This window comes from Balaenoptera ricei, chromosome 2, assembly GCF_028023285.1.
Source record: "Balaenoptera ricei isolate mBalRic1 chromosome 2, mBalRic1.hap2, whole genome shotgun sequence".
In the NCBI taxonomy this organism is placed as follows: Eukaryota; Metazoa; Chordata; class Mammalia; order Artiodactyla; family Balaenopteridae; genus Balaenoptera; species Balaenoptera ricei.
In genome coordinates, this window is record NC_082640.1 from 2,657,196 (window position 1) to 2,674,602 (window position 17,407).

General features: G+C 43.8%; 1 protein-coding gene across 17 annotated transcripts in view; it reads left to right on the forward strand.

Moving 5' to 3' along the window:
* Positions 1-17,407, forward strand: part of SVIL (supervillin) — a 241,499-nt gene that overhangs the window by 92,532 nt on the left and 131,560 nt on the right. For 8 of the 17 annotated variants that reach the window (XM_059909405.1, XM_059909414.1, XM_059909428.1 and 5 more), the window contains exon 2: positions 10,325-11,817. The exons of the other annotated variants lie outside the window; for them this stretch is intronic. In XM_059909405.1, coding sequence (XP_059765388.1) covers positions 11,769-11,817 — 49 coding nt within the window. In that variant the 5' untranslated portion in view covers positions 10,325-11,768. The remainder of the gene's footprint in view (positions 1-10,324; positions 11,818-17,407) is intronic. 17 annotated transcript variants of the gene reach the window in all.

A 17,407-nucleotide genomic window follows, 5' to 3' on the forward strand; every position in this document is an offset into this window, starting at 1 on the left:
ATTTAGACGTTGAAGGTGTGTGACCCTGAGGAGTGCTTGGGGCAATGGCAGAGGAAGTGGGGGCAACCCTTGTCTTAATTAATAACCAGCTGTGTGACCTCGGGGACGTTCTTAACCTCTCTGGGCCTCATTCATTCAAATGAGCGCCAGACTGGATGATTTCTAAAGCCCCTTCTACTTACATGGATGCTATAATCTAAAGATTTCGGAGCTTGAAAATATTCCAGCCTTCCCTGGAAAGGAAACCCTGCGTCTGGAAGGTGGTGGTCCAAGATGGGAGAGGCGAGAACAAGTTAGAAATGTCTTGAGCGGGAACGCGTATATATTTACAATGTCTCCTCCTTGTACTTGCTGCTCCTGAAATGTGCAGCCAATTTCTTCCTTCTCCGTTGGCCTGATCACCATTCTTTGTCTTCAGTCCTTTCTGGAAGTTTCTACCATCATTTTAGATTAAGCTCCGGTCATTTCTCTTGGTTTCATTAAAATACTTAAATTGTCTTTTCTCTAACTTGACGTAGTCTTATCTTCTTTAGGGCTTTTGCTTTTTTCGCCTGATGTGAGACCCCAGTGTGGTCACGGCCAAGTCCAGGAGGGATGCCCAAGACCCAGTTTTTCTGGTCATGACAGGAGTAGGCTGGGCGCTTCCTCTGTCAGCAGTTATTTTCTGAGCACTTACTATGTGCCAGGGACTGGTACAGGTTTTGGGGAAAGAACAGTGAAAAAACAAAATCCCTGTCCTCGTGGAGCTTAAGTTCTAATGGAATTGTACTCAAGTCCCCTGAGACTCTTCATCTTCAACCTTAAAGTGTGTAAATGATGGAATTTAAAATACGTTGTTTCTAGCCCAAAGGAGGTACTTTTTAGGTTTATTATCTGCCTACTGTTTGCATTTTCTATCTTCTGCAATTCTCTCTTCCCCTATAATTTATATTGATAAAGTTCATAAGCTTCTTAAAAACTTTAATTTAGGCAAGTACAGGTCAGATACCTCTTTCTCTCTCTCCTTTTTTTTTTTTTTTTAACCTGTCTTCCCTCCACTGTCATAAAGGGCTATCTATAAAATGTTGATTCATTGCCGAGGTAAAGGTGGACATTGATATCATTCAACCAGGATGTTCCAGAAATAAGTCATTGAATCAGCTTGACTTCTTACTTTCAGACTTTGTGTCTCTTGAATCTTTTTAGTAAATTTAGAAAAACATTTTAAAAAGAAAGGTCATTTTACCTGAAGACTATGAAATGAGCTTAAATAGAGCTTGGGCATCACAGATGAACTATTGTGTAAGAATTGTACTGTGAGGGGAGCTGTCTGACAACAGAACCTTTGCAACCCATGCTTTAACATTCTGTGCATTTTTCTTCCTAAGATTATCCATCTGGTCACCTCTACCACCAGGTGAAACTGACTGTGTTACAAACTAGTACATAAGCTGCTTTCCTGCTCACATTGTATGTTAGCACTATTTTTACATTTAATTTTGCACAAGTTGGAAAGAGCATCCTTGGTTCGTAGGACCATAAGCATTTCAACATTTGACCTTCACAAGATAATTATTTCATTAAAAGTGAATTACAACGTATCCAGATAAAAGTGGTCATCAGATGGTAAACGGATGCTCTGAGATTCAAGGGGGACAAATTACCTTGGTATTTGAATGGAGAGAGTTTTCAGAGGTAATTTTTATGAAGAGTATCTCTCTGGCTAATATGAGAGCTGATGATGACTTCTATAATTAATGAGCTCAAATTTAAAAAAAAAAAGACTGACAGGTAGATAACTTAGGACAGGGTGAAGCCAAAATTGTTATTGCGGGCAAGTTGTGTTTCTGATGATGGTCACTGTAAGAGATGATTTTGTTGAGCAGTTGTGTTTGAACAGGTGCATCAACAGGCGTTAGGAGGTTAGACTATCTCACAAAAACTATATGAAATATGTTCCTTTTTTTGAAAGCTCGTTTAATAGAGGAGAAGAGTCATCATTTTCAGCATTTTTCTTAAAGGGACTAATGACTCCCAAAACCTGAAGGACCAACACAGTCTTTAGAGAGACTCAAGTCTCCTTCTGATTATTTGTATAAAAGTGAGGCTCTCAGAAATTCCAGGTCACCCCAATTGGAGCTCTGCAGTGGCCCATCCAGCCCCTGAAACAAGGTCAGGGCAGCCGGAGGGTCTGGGTCATTATTGTCCAATAGAACTTCCTGTGCTGATGGAAATGTTCTCTGTTGGATGCTGTTCTGTAGGGTAGCCACTAATCACAGGTGGCTTTGAGCACTTGAAAAATGGGGTGTGTGCAACTGAGGGATTGAACTTCCAACTTGAATTATTTTAACTAGTTCAGATGGCAACAGCCCTGTGTGTTGGACGGCGCAGGTCTGGGGAAGTGGATTTGCGCTTTGTGCATCTGCTGATACAGGTCGGGGAACCTCAGGGCATCTTTGTGATGCTGGAATTGCAGAGGAAACATTTAAAATACCGCGCTTCGCAAGAGAAACTGAAGCTTGTTATATCAGAGGAAACTTTTCTGTGGAGTCCCCATCCTTCCCACCAATGCACAGATAAACATCCCCGATGCAAGCACACACGTGTGCACGTGCACACACACACACATACACACACAGGGTGTGGTGTTGTAGGTTCTTTGTGGCCCCGAACACTTCAGATGTTCCTTTGCACGTTTTGAACTGTGTATCCAAAGAGACGTGTTTGCAGTCTCGCCATCACTAATAGCATTGAATTGAATCCTTAAGCTAACATCACAGGCATCCCTTGCGTACTGCTCAGTGTGGATGGAATTGCTGCGAATCCAGCACCAAAGAGGTCTGGGGGACAGGGCTGTAACCTAATATGTCATCCGCGTGTCCTCTGGCTGCGTCATGGCTCTTTCCTGAGTCTGTGTTTTAGCCTGAGGTCATGGAGTTTTGTGAGAAATTAGTGTTACAGAGTTTTTTTGGTTTATTTTTGCTTTTAACTTTTTTACTCTTAGGGATACAAACCAGAGCTGTCCTTTGGGAGCCGGGGCTGTGCTGTGTGTGGTGGGGACACTTTTCTGCGATGAGGGCTTGTGTGAAATCTTGGTCTTACCTGGCGGACCATGCCGGATGCTTGTCATTTATAACAGTTTCTTTGGAGTACCAAGCTGGCTACTAATGATACTGTGTATTTTCCCCCAAATGTCTACGTCCTGTGAAGCTCTGACATGAGAACGTGGATGGGAAGGGAAGAATGGAGGCTGCCCTGTGAACCCGCCCAAGTCACCTAGCCTCCCACCTAAAATCCCAGGTGTCGACCTGTACCCTCTCTAAGGTTCTTTGTGTTCTCAAGCCTCGGGGTGTGGGTGTGTGTGTGTGTGTGTGTGTAGCTTTTCCCCAGAACATTGAGGGTTGGAGGATGCTTTAAGGTCCAGAAGGGCCAGCCAACATCCAAGGTCGTGGCCCTCAGCCCCGCCCGTGAGCCCACAGCCCTGGGGGTTGGGGTGATGGCCTTGGGGAGCCTGGTGAGCCCTTCCCTCTGCACCCCGGGCTGCATCCCCGACCCGGCGCCAGGGGCCTTCCCCGTCCTGCCTTTGCATCCTCTTCTCCTCCGTCTGGCGTGCCTCTCCCCGCCACCCCCTCAGCTTTCCAGCGCAGGGAACTCGCGGTCTCCCCCAGGAAGCTCTGCTCGGGATGAAGTGGGCCTCCTGTCGCTCTCCCACGGCGACGGGCCCATCTGAGCAGCTCAGAGCAAACACCGGTGTCCTTCTGTGTAGACTAACCCCGGGGGGGTCAGTTAAGTCTCCACTGCATTTCTTTTCATTGAAAATCCGAACAGACCAGGGTGATTTTTTCCCTCTACAAGTGCAACAAGACGTACCTGTTTCTTAGAAGAATGTAGTCATCCGTCATCGAATACCAGGACCAAAGAGGCCGGGATGGTTCCTCCCTGCCCCTGTTGAACGCTTGCAGCCGCTGTGGGTGAATACGTGTGTTTCATTGCATCGGGTGACGATATATCAGAAACAGTTCCGCCCAGCTGTTGTGCTGAATGGGTGTCTTTAAAATAACCAACCCGGTGCTCGACCCGAGTCACCGCCTGACCTTCTTTGGTTTGCTCGCGGAGTTGGTGAATATCTAGGGGCGATAAAAGGAGACTTAGCCTCCTCCTCATCATCCGCTTTCCTGTTCCCCACTTCTCTCCTTCCTTCCTTCTCTCTTTCCTTCCTTCCTTCCTTCTCTTTCCTTCCTTCTCTCCCTCCTTCCTTCCTTCTCTCCCTCCTTCCTTCCTTCCTTCTCTTTCCTTCCTTCTCTCCCTCCTTCCTTCCTTCTCTCCCTCCTTCCTTCCTTCCTTCTCTTTCCTTCCTTCCTTCATTCTCTTTCCTTCTTTCTCTCCTTCCTTCCTTCTCTTTCCTTCCTTCCTTCCTTCTTTCTTTCCTTCCTTCCTTCTTCCCCTTCTTTCCTTTCCTCTTCCCTTTTCATCTTCTTTCTTCCTATTTTACTTCTACTTTCTCATATTTCCTTTTCTCTTCCCACCTCCTCTTCATCTTCAGCTTAACAATCAAGACATAGCAACGCAGCCATGGATATCTGTAAGTTTTCCTGATTTGAATGAGTGCCATGATCATTTTAAAAACATATATATGACATCTATTTATATAGACATAAACTCTCCCTTTTCACAGCTCCGATAGCTTTGGTAATGCTGCTAATACAAGAAATGGTCTTTCAAAAATCATTATGTTCTGAAACATGGAATCTAATTTTTAAGCATCGTGATATTCTGTGGACAGAGCTTCTCATTTCTTGTTAGAGTGAACTGATGATCTTTCCTTTCCTGTTATCTGTGTTTATAGATGCATTGTACACGTCTGTGTGGCTGTGTATGAATAACAGCCAAACAGTATCTACTTACATTTTTTAGAATGTAGTTTGCCCCTGGTAAGAAGGAGACGGGGAGTACGTGACATTCTAGTTTAATTTTAGTAGAGCGAAAATTAAAATCGAACCTCAGCTCCTGCTTCAGTGTTTGTTAACTCAAATTTAAATTTAGAAATGTTGTAATTCTTTGGCTGTTCTGACTTTCACAAGGGAAACCATATCATATTGTATGTGTGCGTGTGCTGGCCTTTTAAAATAGATGTTGCCATGAAAAGATGGACCTCACCGTCTACACTGCCGGCCGGTGCCTGTGAGTCAGTGGGCTTTGGAAGCAGTGGCTGTGAGTTGGTGACTCTTCCAAGGAGCGTTAAATACCAGCTTTGGATGCATTCACTTCATCTTTAGTCAAAGCTCTTTTCTAAATGCTAACCACCGGAGACGAGTAAACACTTGACCCTGATCGTAAACATTTGTCATACGTCCGGGTAGTCTTAGCTTTCACAGACCAAAATCATTTTGTCAGAAGAGTCATTAAAGTTTGACAGCCCAGCAAATTACCCCAGATCCCTCATTTTCCTCACACAGACTGTGACCCACCATCCACGTGAAGACATTTCTTCTCTGGTATTGAAAAATCCCCTTCAATTTATATTCTTAAGCCAATGAAGTATATAAAAGAACTTAAACATGGGTGACTGAAAAAAAAAACCAACATATATATATATATATATATATGGTTTTGTGTGTAGTGCTTTCTGTCAGCCCTCTGAGGAAGGAATTCAAAGAATTATTAATTTTAGTTTCAGTTTATTATTTTTTAAATTAATTTTTATTGGAGTATAGTTGATATACAATGTTGTGTTAGTTTCTGCTGTACAGCAAAGCGAGTCAGTTATACATCTACATATATCCACTCGTTTTTAGATTCTTTTCCCATATTGGCCATTTCAGAGTATTGAGTAGAGTTCCTGGGCTATCCAGTAGGTCCTTATTAGTTATCTATTTTATATATAGTAGTGTGTCTATGTCCATCCCAATCTCCCAGTTTATCCCTCCCCCCCCCGATCTTCCCCCTGGTAACCATAAGTTTGTTTTGTACATCTGTCACTCTAGAGTTTCCATTTAGATTCTAGAGGCTGTTTTATCTTCTTTCCACTGGGGGATGTGATGGTTGCCATCCTGGGCTGCTCAGGGCTGGATCTTGGGTTGCCGCTTTTAGCACAAATCCCGCCCCTCCCGCTACAGGCTTCTGGGGCCTTCAAGCACGGGGGGCCCCAGATGCTCTGCATTAGGCGTCTGCTGAAAGCCCACGCCTGTGACCCCAAAGAGAAGGGCAGCAGAGGGTCCGGCGCTCCCTGGACCGGTGCGCCTGGATGGTCGCACGTGAGTCACGGAGGCCCCGGGTTCTGCGCATGGGTTCGATTACAGGGTCCGGGCTGCGCCGGGCATCGTGGGTCTGTGTGAGCCGCAGGGCCGTGCGGGGCTGGGGTCTCACTGAGCCTTGACTCTGCTTCCCGCAGACGCTAATCCAGAAGAAGTCTGCCCAAGGCCCCTGCGGCCTCCTCCCCGCAGCAGGGCCTGGCTTTGTCGGGGAGCTGCCAACAGCGCACTGTCCTCAGAAGAGACAGTGTTTTCCTTTCTGTGGCTTTATGGACGTAAAGCGGAACTTGAATGTGACAGACTCTACCATCAAGTCTCCCCACCCTCAGAATTATGTACTGAGGTCTTGACTCTTCATCTGAGCCGGGTGCAGCTGTTGGGTTTGGGGCTTATTCTAGAGCTTTCTGTACAATCAGATTTATTCAAGTCTTGCATCCTGAAGAGGGCTGCCTTAGCCAGCCCCCCAGGAGAACGGCCCGCGCCCCTCGCGCGCACGTGAGCCCCTTGGTAGCCGTCTTAGGGCTCCACGTGGGCTGCCCCAGTCGTTGTACTGTGTGTTTGGAGGTTACTGAGCCAACTTTACATGGCCTGTGACATTGACTGTGTTCTAGGACTTGAAAACCTCTTCTGTCTCGGCCAGACTGTGCAATATTCAAGCAGACATCAGTCTTCTAAATCAGATATTCCCCATCTGCTACCAAATTTGGCCTGTCCAGGCCATTTTTCCCCCTCCGTTCCATGGAGAGCCACACTGACACTGATTTGAGATAAGTCTCATTCCTATTGGAATCTGGAGCCCACCGGCAACAAGTATACTGTGTACCTCGGAGGACACACAGAAACCCCACGTCATGGTCATGTAGGAGGAACCCTCCAAGAAATCTCCAAAAAGGGTTTACTTTCACATACTTCTTGGAGATTATTTTAGTTAATCCTACAGAATTTCTTTTCTTTTTTTTTTTTTTTAGTTGAAGTCTAGTTGATTTACAATGTTGTGTCAATCTCTGCTGAACAGCAAAGTGATCCAGTTATACATAGGTACCCATTCTTTTTTAATGTTCTTTTCCATTACGGTTTATCACAGGATACTGAATATAGTTCCCTAATTGGTCAGAATTTCTTAATGTGAACTTGCTTATTCTCCAGTTGACTTAGATTTAAATAGACAGCAGCATGGAGAACAGCATGCATATATATGCGCGCGCGCACACACACACGCACGCACGCACGCACACACACACACACACACACACACACACACACGAATGAGGAATGAGCTTGCTGTCCTCACCTGTGGAGCTCCCGAGCGAAAATTTTCTTTATAACACATCTGACTCATTCAAGCCTTCTCCAGAAAGAAGGTAATTATGGGGTTTTGTATTAACCAGTTCCATTTTTATACCGCCGGTGACAGGTGAGGAATAATCAGTTTTAGCTTTTAAACGAAATGAGTAATTAAGCCCAGAAGATACTGCTGATAAAACTGGAATCCAGTCTGTCATTTAATCCAGTGGCGTGCTGAATTTGCTTTGTGTGTTGCTGGGGGAAATACGCTAGACAACACACTCTTGAACTTTTTTTAAAAATAACTGAATTAGGATAATTTTAAAAGGTTGAAAACAAGGTGGCCGATGTCTGGAAAATGGTTTATTTAAATCTAAAGCCAGCGTGCTAAGATCATTGTGATGCGGTAGTCTTTAATAATAGCAATGTAAAAATTGGTGTGTTCCTTAAATACTGCAGATGCTGCCGTTTACCTTCAAAAGTTTGCTAATGTGATTCATTTATTTGAAAGTTCAAACCTGATGTGTGACTGCAGCATCTCTGTGTGGCCCCTGCGGCCAGACTGCAGCGATTCAAATTCCAACACTTAGTTACTGACGTCCTCCCTCGGTATCCACAGGGCATTGGTTCCAGGACCTGCCACGGATACCAAAATCCGTGGATACTCAAGTCCCATAGGTGGCCCTCAGTATCCGAGTTTCAGCATCCACGAAACCAACCAGTCGCAGATCATATAGTGTTGTATTTATTGAAAATAAATCTGCATCCAAGTGGACCCGCACAGTTTAAACCCGTGTTGTCCAAGCGTCACCCATACCTGTAATAGCATGGGGAGGTAACTCAACCTCTGTCTCAGTGTCCTCATCTGTAAAATGGGACGATAATGTACCTGGCACATAGGGTTGTTAAGAGACACTTAAAGCAGCGCTTGCAGCATGGCCGTGCTTGTTGAGAGATTATGATTATTAACCTTCATTAGAGCAAAGATAACTCTGAGGTTTAATGTTAGCCTTAAGCTGTAAGGATTTTTTTTTTCTTTTTTTTAAATTTATTTTATTGAAGTCTAGTTGATTTACAATGTTGTGTTAATTTCTGCTGTATAGCAAAGTGACTCAGTTATACATATATATACATTGTTTTTCATATTCTTTTCCATGATGGTTTATCACAGGATATTGAATACGGTTCCCTATGCTCTACAGTAGGACCTTGTTGTTTATCCATCCTATAGATACTAGTTTGCATCTGCTAATCCCAAACTCCCAGTCCATTCCTTCCCCACCCCCCTTCCCCTTGGCAACCACAAGTCTGTTCTCTGTGTCTGTGAGTCTGTTTCTGTTTCGTAGATAAGTTCATTTATGTCCTATTTTAAATTCCACATATAAGTGATAGCGTATGATATTTGTCTTTCTCTGTCTTACTTACTTCACTTAGTATAATAATCTCTAGGTCCATCCATGTTGCTGCAAATGGCATTATTTCATTCTTGTTTATGGCTGAGTAGTATTCCATTGTATGTATATATGTACCACATCTTCTTTATCCATTCGTCTGTCGATGGACATTTAGGTTGTTTCCATGTCTTGGCTATTGTGAATAGGGCTGCCATGACCATAGGGGAACATGGATCTTTTTGAATTATTAGTTTTCTCTGGATATATGCCCAGGAGTGGGATTGCTGGATCATATGGTAGTTCTACTTCTATTTTTTTGAGGAACCTCCATACTGTTTTCCATAGTGGCTGTGCCAATTTACATTGTAAGGATTTTTTTTCAACTAAAAAGTTATTGCAATGATTTTTGTAACCTTGGTGTTAAAAGTAGGTGGTTTGAGCCTGTGTTTCCCTTGAAATCTAAGGAAATTATTTAATACTCTTTAATTTAAAAAAATTGTTTAAAAATGTGTTATCTTAGTAACAATAATAGATAATGATTACTTCTGATGCCTGAGTGATCATTCCAAACTCAGTTTCCTCAGGAGGTGTGGTGCTCAGTATGTCAGATTTAACCAGCATTCTGTAGCTGGTTCACACCCAGAAAGTCCTGGTCATAACTCGTATACATACCACCAGGGTAAAGGAAAACTTTCCTGCTTATGTGGAGTTGGGTGGGTTTTTGGAACTGATATTGTAAGATGATTATCTGGATTTTGTTACCCTTTAGTGAGTTCCTTTTAAAAATAACACATAAAATAAGAGAATTTTGTTTTGGTTCAGATGTGAAATTGTAGTGAATAGTTGCATAATTCATCAGAGGAGATTTGGGATTAATTGAAATAAAATATTTCAGCTAGAGTCATATCAGCATCAGTTTGAATAGGTCATAGTTAATTTATCGAGGGCATTGTTTTCAAAAATTGAATGATCATTAGAATCGCTTGATGCGGCTCTTGACAGATACGGTTTACTGCGCCCCACCCCAGCCTGTTTACTCATAACTGAGGGGCGAGGCTGTTACCCTCCCCCAGGTGCTGTGAGGCACAGCGTGGTGGGTGGTCCCGCCTTTGGCCTTCTGTCCCTCCCTCTACAGCATCTTGGCCCAGTGCCACCCACTGCCACCAGCGTGGGAATGGACACACCTGCTGTGGGCCTTTGTCAACATTGTTCTACTCAGCTGTACGTGTTCTACTCAGCTGTACGGTCAGGAAAAGTACACTTACCAAAGGATCAAAAGCTATTTTGAAAATTGAATTTTCCTTTGCTAAGTTTTTGTGGGTTTTTTTTTTTTTTTTAAGTGTGTAACATCTCTTAGAAAAAAATCATTTAAAATCCAAATGAACGCAGAATATCCTCTTCTTATTTTTTTACTAGATCCAGAGTTCCAGGGCAGTTCCTTTGAAATGCAAATTATCTGTTGAACTGCAGCGTATGTGGGCAGAGCTCACAGGGGAGTACAGCATGGCCCCCAGACCCTGAGTCCTCAAGTAGGGAATCGTGTTTCAGTCTGCAAGTAATTCAACTATAATTCAGCTCACGGAGGAGCTCGCTTCCAACTCCATCACCGCTTTCATGTATGGTGTAAAGAACTCTCAGTCATTCTGTTACCTGATGTCACTATCAGCACATGAGAAGCTAGGGGTAAAAGGACAGCAGGATGCTCTAAAAACTTCCCCTGAGAACAACTAGAACAAGGGGATGTATTTCTATCAGCCACTAAGGACCTGTAGCCAGAGTTGTGCTGTCCCTGTGTCTCCAGATTCCCTGGGAACTTGGCTCCAGTGACCCCACTGCCCCCCTGGCACACACATGCCGCCCGAGGTCCAAGCAGATTCTCTCTTTGCTTGTCGTGGGAAGAAGCGCTGAGAATTGATATTTTCGTAGATAGCAGAGGAGGTGAATCCTGCCAACGCCTGAACCTTCCCCTAAGACAGGTAGAATATTTCCGGAGAAAAACGAACCAACGTTTTGCTGGCAGATGTCACGCCCTTCCACAGCCCCTTCCCTCCCACTAATTCCTGGAGCTCAGTGTCCGTGGAGTGATAGATGTTCTCCTTTGTTGCTTGCATGGCCCCTTTTGCTTATAATATCCATCAGTGACCTTGAACCTCTAGGCTGCCCCCAAGTGCAGGGGTCCCAGGGAGACAGCCATCTCCAGCCGCCTTGAAGGATTCACTCTGAGCTCTGACTGGTGGTGACCAGCCGTTTTCCAAGGAGTTGCCCAGCTTCTGAGATATTCCTGTTCGTCTCCTGTAAGATGCTACAGGGCTGGGACCTGCCGCCTTGTAGCCTCATCTGACGGTCACCAACCCTAACTTCCAGGTGGCCCTTGAACTCAAGGACTTCCGTATCTTTGGCCTTGGCTTGCTTCCGGTTCCTCTATGGAATGTCCCAGGATGTCATAAAATGTCAAGTAATTGTTTAATCTCCACCAGGGGTGGCATTTGAACCGTCATATGTGAGAGGGGCACGCCTGCCAGAGCTAAAAAGAGACTTGGCACATCCTGCCTGGCATGAGGGCAGTTGGGGATGAGTAGCCACTCGACATTGACTGGCGGTTCCTCCCCACCGCGGTTCCTAGCAGCCGTGCCTGCCCGAGGGTCCAGCCCTTACATTTGAAACAGCCTTTAAGAAGAGGGGCTCCTGAGTGCTTTGAGACGTTAAAAGAAATAGGAAGGAGCAGTGTACGGAAGGTAGTAAACGGGCTTCCTTCTAACCAAACAAAAGTACACCAAGCATTACGGTCAGAGGGATCCAGGCGAGGCAGGAGGAGACCGCTGGATGGTGGATTGTCACCGGTGCAAACACGTGACTAAGGATGGAGATGCGCCGTGCCCTCGTGCCCTCGGGCACCGAGTGGGTTTTCTGTAAGTGTGACTTGGGATTATCCCCAAAGGCAGAAAGTGGGATATTCCGTGTGGAAAGAGCAGAGAGTAGAGATCAGACACGTAGGCGAGTATGAACTGGCTGATCGCTTTGTGCACAAATGCAACCTGGAAGTTTTTTACGAGCAAGCAGTGCTTCGGGTGCTGCAGAGCTTTCCCAGGCAGCTCGGGGGCCATAGGTGGGCACACAGAGGGTCACGATTTGATGGGTATGTGCTGGGGTAGAGCAGCAGGAGGCTGGGGAGACTTCCTAGACGCAAAGGATGGAGAGGATTTTGATAAGTGGAGCGATGGGGGTTGGTGGGCGGGAGGGAAGGTGGAAGGAACGGACGTTGACTGGGCCGTGGAGAGCCTTGAATGACGAGGTAAACGGGGCGTGTTTACTGCCCACAGGAAACCTTGGGCATCTTGACAGGGCAGATGCTGGTGGCCGCAGGAAGGATGAGGTCGTTAGGAGGCGGCTGGGATTGGGCGGGTCCCAAACTACGATGACAGCAGCAGGGAGAAAAAGGGAGAGGCCAGAGCGGGTGCAGGAGGAAGGGCCCCGCTGGAGGGATGACTGGGGACGGAGGTCTGCAGGAAAGGAGGAGGCCTGTGGGACCACCCCCTCAAGTCCCGGGAAGCCACAGCACATGCGTGAGAAAAGGGCGAGGGCTGCCCCGACTTTCTCCATCCCCACCACTGCCTCCTGATGGAGGTCCGCCAGGTCCGCAGGAAAGCACGCGGAGCCCCGTGTCCTGAGCGAGAAGGATTTGGCTGCGGAGGTGGCTGCCAGCCCCGAGAGGTGGGGGAAACGGCGACTGCCATGTCCAGAGCTGTGCGGTGACCGCCAGGGGCCTTTCATAACCTTCCCTGGCAACCTGGAAGAGTGATCCGGCAGGTGCCGGTCTTGCAGCACAGTTAATCACAGAGCAAATTTTTAGTTGCCGATTAGAGAAAGTTTAGCTTCTGTACAAGCTTGGCAGGAGATAAGGCATCTCACAGGCCCCAGAGTTGGCCGTTTCGCATCTTCTGCTTTCCCCAGAGCCCCAGCTCCTTGGGCCCTGCCCACGAATGGGATGGGAGTGGGGACGGGAAGGCTTTGGCCTGAGTTGAACTGCTTCCTGCTTTGCTTCGGGGACGTGGCCTGGTTGTCACAGCACAGGCGAGCCTGGGCATCTGAGCATCTTCCGAGGCAGCGAGCCAGACCTTGACACTTAGAAGCTGTACCTCCAAACAAGGACCCATGCAAGGACTTCGGAGGAAGAGACGTGCACATTTACTAAGGCAACACAGCCTTGGATTAAGTACCAAGGAATAACTTGGCATGCAATATGTAAACTCTACATGTAGAAAATTGTACAATACACCTAAAGAATACAAAAAGAATTTGAAAAAAAAAGAAGTGGAAAGGTATGCATCGTGTTCTAGAATAGGAGAATTCAAGATCATGAATATCGCAAATGTTCCTAAGTTAATTTTATTAAATTTAACATATTTCCAATAAAATACCAACTCTTAGAAAAAGAAAAAACGGTAGGCAAGAGGATTCTAAAGTTCACATAGGTAAATAAACGAGCCACCACTTATTAAATACATTGTGAAGCCTCAGTAATTAAAAGGTGATACTGGCATGTGAGTAAACAGACAGTGGAACAGACTGGTTTTCTAGAAAACCAGAAAGAGTCCCTAGAATACATGGGAATAAATAAAAGAAATGGAAAAAAAGTATCATTTAAAATCAATGGGGAAAAAAAGGACTATTAAATAAATGTTAAGACAACTGGGTGACCACGTGAGAGAATAATTAATAAATAATGAATAAATTTATTTCTTTAAATAAATTGTACCATACATCAGGATAAATTTCTAATAGATCTAATATTCACAGAGTTAAATGTTTAAAAAAATTAAACCATAGATACATCTTGATTTGAACAAACCAACTGTGTAAACACATTTTTGAGGCAGTTGGAGAGTAGATCAAGTATTAAATGACACCAAGTAATTTGTTAATTTTGTTACATATGGTAATATCTTGATGGTTATGCAAGAAAATGTCCATAATGTTTTTAAATGCCTATTGAAGTATATATAGGGGTAAAATGGCTTGATGTCTTGGGTTTGCTTTAAAATAATGTTGTGGAGAGAGAAGAGATAGAAGAAGCAAGCATGACAAAACTTTGGTAATTGTTGAATCTAATGGTGTGTATAAGGAGTTCATTGTAGCTTTGTCTCTACTTTGTGTAGGTTTACATTTTTTCAAAATCAAAAAAATTAAGTACGAGAGTAAAACATAGAATTCTTTTTAAATTTATTTTATTTAAGTACAGTTGATTTACAATGTTGTGTTAGTTTCCAGTGTACAGCAAAGTGATTCAGTTATACATACATATATAATTATTTATATTCTTTTTCATATTCTTTTCTATTATGATTTATTACAGGATATCGAATATAGTTCCCTGTGCTATACAGTAGGACCTTGTTGTTTATCCATTCTATATATACAAGTTTGCATCTGCTAATCCCTAACTCCCAATCCATCCCTCCCCCACCCACCCCCCCCTTAGCAACCACAAGTCTGTTCCCTATATCTGTGAGTCTGTTTCTGTTTTGTAAATAAGTTCATTTGTGTCATATTTTAGATTCCACATATAAGTGATATCATATGGTATTTGTCTTTCTCTGTATGACTTGCTTCACTTTGTATGATAATCTCTAGTTCCATCCATGTTGCTGCAAATGGCATTATTTCATTCTTGTTTATGGCTGAGTAATATTCCATTGTGTGTGTGTGTGTGTGTGTGTGTGTGTGTGTGTGTGTGTATGCCCCATCTTTATCCATTCATCTGTTGATGGACATTAAGGTTACTTCCATGTCTTGGCTATTGTAAATAGTGCTGCAGTGAACACTGGGGTGCATGTATCTTTTCAAATTGTAGTTTTGTCCAGATATATGCCCAGGAATGGGATTGTAGGATCATATGGTAACTCTATTTTTTAGTGTTTTTGAGGAAACTCCACACTATTTTCCCTAGTGGCTGCACCAATATACATTCCCACTAACAGTGTAGTAGGGTTCCCTTTTCTCCACACCCTCTCCAGCATTTGTTATTTGTAGACTTTGTAATGATGGCCATTCTGACCAGTGTGAGGTGGTACCTCATTGTAGTTTTGATTTGCATTTCTCTAATAATTAGCATGATGAGCATCTTTTCAAAAACAGAATTTTTTAATAGCCATGGATTTGGCAACTCTTTCCAACTGCTTACAATCCAGAAGCCATGAAATAAAAGATTGATAAAAACCAACTAGATTCTAAAAACAATCACAACACTTTTGCACTGTGAAACAAAAACACCAAAGAGAGAGAAAAAACTAGGAAAACTATTCTCAACTCTTATCACAGATATATGGCTAATAATATGTTAACATGTAAACTTATAGAAATCCTAAAAAAAAAAAAATCAACAACACTGTAGACAAATCGGCAACACTTCTAAATGGACAGCACACACAAAAAAAGAAAAAGGAAATTTAAATGATTCTAAAACATGTGAAAAGATGCTCAACCTCATTCACTCAGTAAGAAAAAATGTACTATGACTGTGAAACCTCAAAGCAGCAAAGATTTAGAATTTGATCCCATGCTGTGGGATACAAAATGATACAATGTCTGGGAGGGGCAATTTGGCAGTTCACTTCAGATAAATTTGCATTCCTGGTTATACACTGTAGATTTGTGGGAAAGAGCAAAAGATGAGGAACTATGGTGCCCATCAATAGGGGACTCATTAAGTAAGTTATGGGGTACTATGTAGCAAATGAGGACGCTGTCCAGCGTGCCTTTATGGAAAGATCTCCAGGAGGCCATTGCTAAGGGTACTTTACATCTGGGTATAAAAGGGAAAATAAGCATTTATTTATATTTGCTTGCATACAGAAAGCCTGTAAGGACAAACAAGAAACTAATAACTGACTGTTTTTTCACTGTGAACCTTCTCCCACTTTTTAGCTTTATCCAAATCACATGAATGCAGAAATTAGAAACATAAACTGGATTTGGAAAGACTGTACTCTGGGCTCAGTCCAGAGTCACCTTTGCAGACCAAGTTCTGGCTTTCTATATGACATCTATTAGCAGTATAATTTTATGTGAATTGAGTAAAAATCCAAAAATAACAGTTAGGTCATTTGAAAACAGATGCCTCAGGTGCCCACTAAATGTGCTGCTTTTCAATGTATGTTTTGTTCAGAATGCGGTCAGACCAGCCCTGGATGGGTACTTGGATTAAGTAAGATACTGTGACTGTTCTGAGGGGAATGCTGCCCCGTTTGCCCATTGCTTTGTCACTTCATCACCTGCCCCCGGCCCAGCCAGCTGCTCTGTTAAATATGAATGCCACGTATGTCTCAAAACTACAGGTGGAGAAATTCAGTGAACTGTCTGGCTGTAAATTATGTCATGATTCTGGGAGTTTTTTTTTTCCCCTGCCTGGAGCCAGAGCTCTTTTACTTGGGTTGAGACTTCAAGAATTTACTTGCTGAACACCCTTTCATTTTTGTTTTAAAAGCTGCCAATTAGCACCTACTTTATTGACTTCACTTTGCCCCGACAGAGCTCCTTCTTTGAAAGACAAAGATGACTGTTTCTTAGTCTTTCTGGAAACAAAATTACTAACTTCTCTCCTCCTCTCCATTTACTTTTTTCTTTGTAAGGAGGAGAGGGTTAGAAATGTTATTCATGCTTTCATTCTCTGCATGGGGTAAGAGACTGAGCGAGAAGGGCAGGGTGGGTGGCGATGCTTCAGTTATTCCTTCACCTGGGACTAAAGGCCATTCGTGTCAGCAACTCTGTCCTGCTCAGCACTTGGTTTTATTTAAGTCCAAAGAAAGGCACATCCAAGGAAGGGCAAGAAGGTACCCTGAGCAGAGCCCAGGAGTCTGGCCCTTAAGACACCCTCCCTTGTCATCTTACTAGGAATGAAAATATTTTAGATAATTTTAAAAAAAATTTGTTTTGTATCTCTCTCCCCCCATCTTGAAAGTTAGATTTAGTCAACTTTCAGACTTCACAGTTTGCATCTTTCAACATTACATTGCAAAGCTAGGAAAACGGCAGTTTACAAATTCACACGATTTACAGGTTTTTCCTTAGAAGGCATGACCCCACAAGCATTTATATTATATTCACGAGTGGAAACATTTGCATTTTTTTCTTCCGAAAACCATTCCGGTGGTGACCGTTTAACCTGCCCCAGCCCTTGTATGGCTGCTCGCAGCCCCTCTGGGCAGGTGGAGCCAGGAGGCAAAGAGGAGGCAGGCAAGGCAGTGGTGTTGGAAGACGTACCAGTCTGGGCCACTTCAGGAAACACCCCAACGTGTTCTCCTTGCTTGTAGGTTATCGCAAAATAATCCAGACTGTGTTGGCGTGGACAGCACGTCTTTTCGTCGGTGTTTAGGATTGCTAATAGCTGCATAAACTGTTAAAAGCAAGAAGGTTGGAATAGAAGCTAATAATCGGGGCCCCATGTTTTGAAAGCACACAACCAAATCCATCACCTAGATCCCCAACAGTGTCACTGATTTG